We start from the raw sequence: 9,305 nt of genomic DNA, 5'->3' as shown, positions 1-9,305 counted from the left end.
AGACCCAGGGCAGCACAAGCTTTGAGGACTGGGGCTGGCCCCCCGGGGTTCAGACACACAGTGGGATTGAGGATTGCCGGATATGCCTGGGCACACTCAGCCCTTGTCTGGCGGAGCACAGACAGCGCTCTGTGAACTGTTCCTGGGGGTGGCACACCCTGCTGCTCGGTAAACTTAATGACGGATGATAAGTAAGCAGGGACAGCAGCTTAGAGTCGTACAAAAACGTGTCTGTTTTGATTGCATTCCTTTTTCCACATCGATTTTGACTCCTTCAAGCCCGATCCTCTTTCACCCAGCATAACCACCGAACTTAATCCTCTTTTTAAAATAATATATTTTATTGATTTTTTACAGAGAGGAAGAGAGAGAGATAGACAGAAACATCGATCAGCTGCCTCCTGCACACCCCCCACTAGGGATGTGCCTGCAACGAAGGTACACGCCCTTGACCGGAATCAAACCCGGGATCTTTCAGTCTGAAGGCTAAAGCTCTATCCACTGGGCCAAACTGGTTTCGGCATTAAAAGCCAAAATGTTTTATTTTAAACCATTTTTATTGAGAATGAATTACTGGTGCCGCCTCAGTAAAAAGTTGTCTTCTCTTGGTGGCGCCAGTTCCCTGCGGCAGTGTGTCTCATGATGTGCTTCGTAGGCAGCTCGGGAGCAAGGCAGGCTGCTCTGGTGACATCCTGATGCTCAGCCCTGCACCCCGTCAGTGCATCCTGGTGCCCCAGCGACCTGCCTGCTTTACTCCCAGAAGCGCTTGAGCCCACATCCCAGATGGCCGGGTATCCTGTCCACAGTCAGAAACCTGAGCTCCCAAGTGGGTGAACAAAGTACTTCTTTCAATTGAGGTATAATATATATTGTGTGAAGTGTGTAAGGTGCATGAGTATTGAGTGTTCATTTCCGTGCTGCTTTACATACAAACCCATGTAACAAACACCCAGGCTTAGAAAGAGCTGCATATTTAAATTTGACTGAGTGGTTGAGCGTTGCCCTATGAACTGGAAGGTCAAGGTTCGATTCCCAGTCAGGGCACATGCCCGAGTTGCCGGATCAATCCCCAATGTGGGGCATATGGCAAGCTGCTGATCAATGATTCTCTCTCATCATTGATGTATCTATCTCTTTCTCCCTCTCCCTTCTTCTCAATTTAAAAAAATAAATAAATGCCGAGACCAGTTTGGCTCAATGGATAGAGCGTTGGCTTGGGGACTGAAGGGACCCGGGTTTGATTCCGGTCAAGGGCATGTACCTTGGTTGCGGGCATATCCCCAGTGGGGGGTGTGCAAGAGGCAGCTGATCAATGACTCTCTCTCATCGATGTTTCTGGCTCTCTGTCTCTTTCCCTTCCTCTCTATACAAAATCAATAAAATATATTTAAATAAATAAATAAATTTGAACTAATTAAAATTATGTACAATTATCCCTGGCCGGATTGGCTTAGTGGATAGAGCTTTGGTCTGCGGACTGAAAGATCCCAGGTTCAATTCTGGTCAAGCGCATGTACCTTGGTAGCCGGCACATCCCCAGTAGGGGGTGTGCAGGAGGCAGCTGATCAATGTTTCTCTTTCATTGATGTTTCTAATTCTCTATCCCTCTTCCTTCCTCTCTGTAAAAAATCAATAAAATATATATTTTTTAAAAATCATGTACAATTAAACTTCAGCTCCTCAGTCACACTGACCACATTTCAAGTGCTCAGTGGCTCTGTGTATACAGGACAGTGTGGCTCTGGTCACGTCACCATCACAGAAGTTGCTCTGAGGTAGCGGAGCTCAGGAACACTCACTTACCCACTCTGCCCGGCTTCTTGCACTTTTCCCAATCCACCCCCTTCCCCTGCCTCCGAGGAGGCTGGCCTCGAGGCTGCTGCCTGCTGCTTGGCTGACTTGCCGCAGGCTGGTTTTGCATGTTCCTTCAGAAAACCCGCGTGGTTCAGGGCCCACTCAGGGTCTGGTTTCTGGAGAAGGCCGCACACTAAAATGAAGAGAGAGACTGGAAAAGAGTTAATTTGGGAAAATGGGGGCCAGGCGGGAAGTCTACCTCTAGTGGGAAGACTAATCCCTGCTCTGGCCTTTTACCATTCCTTTTATTGAGATTCTGAGACAAAGACATTTCTTAAGGAGGAAGTTCCAACAACAGAAAATCAACTTACATTTACATATGATTAACAAATTAAAGTTGCCTCAAACACCACTATCTCAACTAGACAATGAGTTAATAGCGGCTAGCTCTTTTTACATTTTATCTCCAGTGACAATGTTAGGTTTTGGTTCCCTGTTCCCGTTCCCAGTTCCGTCCACTGAGTCACGGCCCAAGATGTTCACCACCTGAGCCCTGGGACCTGTGCGGCCTGACCCGGCAGAGGGGCTTTGCAGGTGTGATCTGGTGAGTGACTTTGTGGTGACAGGGTTTCCTGGATACTAGGGTTGATGGCTTTATAAGAGGAAAAGAGAGAGGAAAGGCCGTGTGAGAAGGTGCCACCTGCAAGCCACAGAGAGAGGTCTCACCAGATCCCAAAAGTGTTGGCACCTCGACCTCAAACTTCCAGCTTCAGAACTATGGGAAAGTACATTTCTGATGTTTAACCCTCAGTTTAGGGTCATTTGTTACAGGGGCCCCAGGACACTGATGCATCGGGACTCTGTTGCCTGGGAACTGCGGTGTAGCCATGAGCGTGAGAAACAGAGGACACCCGCTGGGGCGAGGACAGCATGGGGCTGAGGGAGGGCTGGGCGGATGACGTCAGGTGGGGGCTTGCTGGGCCCCGTGAGGCTGCCGTGACCTGCTGCGAGTCCTGTGAGATACTTCAGGTCCCAGATACCCATTCACTCCCTTTGAAGTGGTTTTCACTGCAGCTGACAAGTACATTGACTGAAACAATGACCTCTGTCTTTCCTTTTAATTCTAGGGATTGCATATGATCAGACCATGAGACCTGGGCAACAATACTTCCTCTTTTGAAAGTCAGTTCAGCCCATTAGCTTGGACGTAATGCGTTTAGGACCTGGCGCCTTCCTTCGTGGCCTGGAAGGACGAACGGACCTTCCGGTCCATCAGGGGTTGAAGTGGGCGGTAATTGTTCACCATCGTCTTCTCTTCCTCGCCTAGTGCGGTGAACAGGAGCGTGCGGAACGCGGCCAGCTGGAACAGAGAGCCACCGGAGTTACCTGGGTGTGGAGACAGGGAACGGCTCCCAGGCATCCCTCGGGCTGTGGGCAGTCCCCTCCCACCATGGATCAGGGGTGGCCCTGTGTGGCCAATACAACATGGCAGAGGTGACTCCTGAGCTATGTCAGCAAAGGCACTGCAGCTTCCGCCGGGGTCTCTTGGGTCACTTGCTCTGGGGGCGCCAGCTGCCATGATGTGAGGACACTGAAACAGCCCCACGGAAAGGCAGGTGTGGTGTGTGTTCTTGCAGGCTGCTTGCGTGAGCCACTTGGGGCATGAATCCTCCAGCCCCAGGCAAGCCTTCAGAAAACTGCGGCCCCAGCTGACACCTGACTGCAACTCCATCAGAGATCCCGGGGGCAGAGCCACCCCAAATTCTGACCCACAGTAACTCTGAGAGATAATAAATGATTTTTTTTTTAATCACTAAGTTTTGGAGCTATTGGTTGCACAGCAATAGAGATCTAATGCATACAATATAAATGCTAAAGTAACCTTTGATTTACTTTTCACTCAAGGAACTAAAATATTATTTTTTATGTCTCATCCCATTTGTTCTCAGACTATACTTACGAGCTCTGTGAAAATAACTCACATGTTTAATTAACACAGAAGTGACATTTTATCTCTATAATGACCACTTAATGAGCAAGAAAGGGCTGTGTGGTTGATGAAGCGCCCTCTGGAGTTCTGTAGGGCATGGTGCACACAGTCTCAGAAATGCAGTCTTTCTCCTCTCCTTCCCTTGGCAATCTCCTTCCCACTGCCCCGGGGGTGCACACACACCTCCCCACTCCCCCGGCCAGGGTAAGGGGCTTCTGCTCTGCATTTTTGAATAATACTCAACTATGTTTTCATTTCCCCGCAGACAGCAGTTTGCAGAGACTGATATCATTGCTTTTACACCACCCTTTCCCTTCCTACCCATCTCCCACCCTCTCTGGTTACAAACCTGACCGAGAATGGGTACTTATTACATGTCAGTTGACTGACAGAGGGGTCTTGGTGACAAGGATATAATTCTTCCACCAAGGCTGTGTGATGTCTGCAATATTTCTGGTTTGGGGCAGGATGGGTGATCTGCAGCCCGCATCTCAAAGTTCAGACTCGCAAAGCAAAGGGTATCATTCCATGACTTTTAAGTAAGAGGATATTTTCAGACGCATGAGGCTGGGAGTACCTCTAAGAGTGCATCTAGAGCCCTCAGAAAAGGGACAATTTGACCAGAACTGATGAATACTGCTGAGATTAATTAGAGATGTCTGCCGAGGCAGGGGTGGGACAGTGACACCAGGCTTGCTATGTACTTGTCATCCCTGAATTTAAACTGCCCTCAACAGACGGACTTTCTCCTGATTCTAGATTTCCAAAGAAAAAGATAATGCAACTACATATATATATATATATTCTATATAAAAAAGAGGTAATATGCAAATTGACCATCACTCCAATACACAAGATGGCCACTCCCATCAAGATGGCCACCACAAGATAGCTTGCAGGGGAGGGCAGTTGTGGGAGATCAGGCCAGCAGGGGAGGGCAGTTGGGAGAGACCAGGCCTACAGGGGAGGGCAGTTGAAGGGGACCCAGGGCTGCAGGGGAAGGCAGTTAGGGGCAATCGGATTAGCAGAGGAGCAGTTAGGCATTGATCAGGCTGGCAGGGGAGTGGTTAGGGGGTGATCAGGCTGGCAAGCAGAAGTGGTTAGGGGCAATCAGGCAGGCAAGCAATTGGGAGCCAGCAGTCCTGGATTGTGAAAGGTGTGTCCATCTGCCCATTTAGGGACATCCATTGAAGGGTCCCAGATTGGAGAGCTGCAGGATGGGCTGAGGGACACCCCACCCCTATGCACGAATTTTGTGCACCAAATATATTTATTTTAGAACTATAGAAATTTAGATAAGAAAAAGGAAGAAAATAAAAACCACTGCAGATCTATGACCCTGGGATATTGAGAAGTAATGTTTTGGTGTGTATCTATGTGATAAACCAGGGCATTGTTCAGTAAATACTCACTCCCTTCCTCTCTGCCCCACTGGCTTTGGCCTTGCCATTGTGACTTGCTTTGGCCAACAGGATGGGAATGGGTGGGATGCCGGCAGAAGCCTTATGTGTGCATGTGTCGTTTGGCTTGCCTTTTGCATTTTTGTCATTTGCCATGAGAACCAGCCCTTGGTGGTCATTGGTCCAAGGTGCATGAGAGACACATAAAGCCCAACCCAACCACTGACCACCTTCGGTGAAGCCCAGACACTGATAACCTAAAATAGAGCCTCTCTCATCATTGATGTTTCTCTCTCTCTCCCTCTCCCTTCCTCTCTGAAATCAATAAAAATATATCTTAAAATAAAATAAAATAAAATAAAATAAAGCCTCCCAAGCCAATCAATAAACTTGCAAGCAGAAAAAAAAAACAACACATACACACAATTGTTTGTTATAAGCCACTAAGTTTTGGGAAGGTTTGTTACACAGCATTACAATCCTTCTGGAATTTTATCTCAGCATATATATACTGTTCTATCACCCAAAACAAGTGGAACAAACTAAAATGTTCTCTCTCTCTATCCTTTCCTGCCCCCACCCTGCATCCATCTCTCTCTGTCTCGGTGTCTCTCACACACTAATATCTCTAGGTCAAAGAGTTGTGATTTAAGGAACCTTTTTTCAGTGTCAACAAGCTTTTACTTCAATGGGAACGTTCTTCAGGTGCGGGAACATCCAAAATGCACCAAAAAGTAAAACTCCACGATGTCCACTTACAATATCTTAGTGACGCTGCCAAACAATTTCTCCAGTACAGTCCCACTACACCGGCTGCAGGCACAGCTCACCTGGTTCGCGGCCACTTCAATGGGCTTCTTCTGGATGATCCAGGTGACAGACTCAGTTAGTGGAGGAGTGGTGAGGGAGCCCGGGTAGGTCCAGTAATCCCGGCAGGTGGGCAGCAGGCAGGAGGGCTCGAAGGGGCCCATAGCCACCCGTGCCTCCTGAGAGACAGAGACCACAGGAGGAGATGGAAGGTGCAGAGGCTCATGGAGGAGGGCAGGGCTCTATCTTTCTCTCAGAGACGTGGCTTCGCATGGCTAGGAGGGAAGTGTGTTCCCCGAGATAAAGACTGTGAGGCCACGGTTGTCACATTTGGAAGCAGTGACAAGAAAATAGGACCCTTGTAGCACATCATGAATCCTCACCAAATGCTTCTATTTTTCTTTTAAAGTTATCTATTTCCCCATGCACAGACTGTGAAAATATTATGCTTTTAAAAATGTGGTAAAATAGCATGCATAACATAAAAATTTACCATTTTAACCATTTTTGAGTTCTATGGCAGTAAGTGCATCCACACTGTTGTGCAACCATCATCCCCATCCATCTCCAGGACTTTCTTATCTTTCCAAACTGAAACTCCTTCTTCATTAAACAGTAACTGCCCATTCCCCTCCCCCAGTCCCTGGCCCCCACCATCCTACTTTCTGTCCCTATGAATCTGACTCCTCTAGGGACCTGATATGAGTGAAATAATCAAGCACTGGTTATGGTCTATCCTTTTGTTACTGGTTTATCTCACTCAGCAAAATGTCCTCCAGGTACATCCATGTTGTAGCATGTGTCAGGATCTCCTCCCTTTTTAACACTGACTAGTACGCCACACTGTGTTTATCCATTCCTTTGTCAGTGGACACTTGGAGAGCTTCCACTCCTTGGCTGAGTAATGTTGCTGGGAACATGAACATACCAACATCACTTTAAGAACTGGCTTCCAATTGTGTTGCATATATACCCAGAAATGGAAATGCCAGATCCTATGGGAATTCTAAGTTTAGTTTTGAGGAACTATCATACTGTTTCCACAGTGGCTGCCCCTTAAGACATCTGAACTTCTCTCTAAAGCAGCCGTCCCTGAGTGCCAGGGCTGTGGTGATGACACAGATTTAGGAGAATGCTAAGCATATGCCAGAGTTTCCCTTCTCACAGGGAACAGGCGGAATCAGTGGACATAGATAGCTGTTCTCAACCACTGTGTCCCTAGATTTCTGTGTTGCTCCCACAAGGGACTCCCATAAGCATGTCCTGCTTGGGAGTCCAGTGTTCAGAATTCACAGTTTGCGCGCTTTCTGTGCTTTATAAAAGGATTAGAGGCCCGGTGCACAAAATTTGTGTGCTCGGGGGGTGGGGGTGGGGGTGGGGGTGGGGAGGGCCTTAGCCCAGCCTGCACCCTCTCACAATCCAGGAACCCTTGGGGGATGTCCAACTGATGGCTTAGGCCTGCTCTCTGTGGAGATCAGGAGTAAGCCGGCAGTCAGACATCCTTAGTGCTGCCACAGAGGCAGGAGAGGCTCCGCCACCACTGCTGCGCTCACCAGCCATGAGTCGGCTTCTGGCTGAATGGTGTTCTCCCTGTGGGAGTGCACTGACCACCAGAGGGCAGCTCCTGTGTTGAGCATCTACCCCTGGTGGTCAGTGTGTGTCATAGCAACCGGTCATCCCGCTGTTCAGTTGTTTGCATATTAGCCTTTTAATATATAGGATAAGGAGAAACCTGCCTTTCTGCATTATAAGTGACACTGATAGGATGTAATGGTTGATTCATTCATTCATTCACTTACTCACAGCTATGCATTTAGTACCCATGGTAAACCCGATGCTATCTTAGGCTTTGGGGTACAAAACCATCTACCTTTATGGAGCTCATCTTTTACCAAAGGAAAGAAGGCAGTACCCAAATAATAAGTAGATATCTAGTAGTTTACCCAGGGATGGAGGAAAATAAAGTAGGGCATGGGGAGGGGGGGTTAAGAAGAATGGTCACTGGGAAGGTGACATCTGAGCAAAGACATGCATGTTCTAGAGGTGGACACAGCCAGTGCCAAGGCCCTGAGGTAGGGTACAGCCTGATGGGTGCAGTGGTTCTCAAGCTTTCTAATGCCGTGACCTTTTAATATAGTTCCTCATGTTGTGGTGACCCCCAACCATAAAATTATTTTCTTTGCTACTTCATAACTGTAATTTTGCTACTGTTATGAATCATAATGTTAATATCTGTGTTTTCCAATGGCCTTGGGCTCTACAGCAGCGGTTCTCTGTAGAGGGCCCCTTGGGTATGCACATGGATGACCTTTAATTATCATCAGCTGAACTCAAGGCATAGGCAGAGCCATGGGAACAGGTTTTCTCAAAATGTGGGAGACTATTATCAGTACTGATTTCTTATCTTTATCCATGTGCTGGGAATAAGGAACAAATAGGACCTTACCTTACCCAGGTATTGATATGCTAAATCCCAAGAATGAGGGAATGAATAGGACCTGGGCACACCAAACTTCTTTGACCTTAAACCTCCCTCTGGAAATCAATAAATGCACTGTGTTGTCTGTGGTTGGTTGGTTGACTGTCCCTCCATCAGAGTGACAGCCCCCCACCTGGGTCCCAGCTTGAATCTATTTCTGTCTTGGTCTCTTTTTAAAAATTCTTTAATTTCTTAATCCCCAGCTCCTCCACTCAGGAACCTGTCATTTTCCATGCGGGTCAAGGAAAACAGAGAAACAGCCCCCCACAGTTCTCAACCTGTCGTGACCCACCGGAAAACAGATATTTTTATTAAAATACTTAATGTTATTATTAAGAACATCGGAAAACACAGATATTTACATTACGATTCATAACAGTAGAAAAATTACAGTTATGAAGTAGCAACAAAAATAATTTTATGGTTGGGGGTCACCATAACATGAGGAACTGTATTAAAAGGTTGTGGCATTAGAAAGGTTGAGAACCACTGGGCTAGAGGAATAGCAAAGTGACCATGTGGCTGGAATGAGTAAGTAACACACAAAGACAGTAAAAAGAGACAGGGTGGGGGTCCTACAGAGGGCGACACCCCTGCTTCTGCCCGGCTGAGGCCACTGAGAAAATCTCCAGCAGAGGCAGGAGAAGGAGCTGCTCCCTGGACGCTGCTCAGCACGGCGCCCGGGTGTAAAGAGAAAGGAGGGTCTCTGGCCAGTGTCTGCCTCCTTGTAACCCAGAGACATCCCACAGGCTTTTGCTCAGAGAGGAAACAATCCCTTCGAGTCCCTCGGGCTGACAGCCCAGGATGGTGGGCCCCACCCTCTATAAATTGAGTG

General features: G+C 47.7%; 1 protein-coding gene across 1 annotated transcript in view; it reads right to left on the bottom strand.

Annotated features, from left to right (window-relative positions):
* Positions 1-2,897: 2,897 nt before the first annotated feature.
* CA5A (carbonic anhydrase 5A) overlaps positions 2,898-9,305 on the bottom strand; it is a 32,321-nt gene continuing 25,913 nt past the window's right edge. Inside the window, exons 6-7 of the mRNA XM_036441012.2 lie at positions 6,015-6,170; positions 2,898-3,154 (exon numbers count right to left, since the gene is read on the bottom strand). Coding sequence (XP_036296905.1) covers positions 3,011-3,154; positions 6,015-6,170 — 300 coding nt within the window. The 3' untranslated portion in view covers positions 2,898-3,010. The remainder of the gene's footprint in view (positions 3,155-6,014; positions 6,171-9,305) is intronic.

This window comes from Pipistrellus kuhlii, unplaced genomic scaffold (assembly GCF_014108245.1).
Source record: "Pipistrellus kuhlii isolate mPipKuh1 unplaced genomic scaffold, mPipKuh1.p scaffold_m20_p_17, whole genome shotgun sequence".
In the NCBI taxonomy this organism is placed as follows: Eukaryota; Metazoa; Chordata; class Mammalia; order Chiroptera; family Vespertilionidae; genus Pipistrellus; species Pipistrellus kuhlii.
This window is presented reverse-complemented; position numbering and strand designations above follow the sequence as displayed.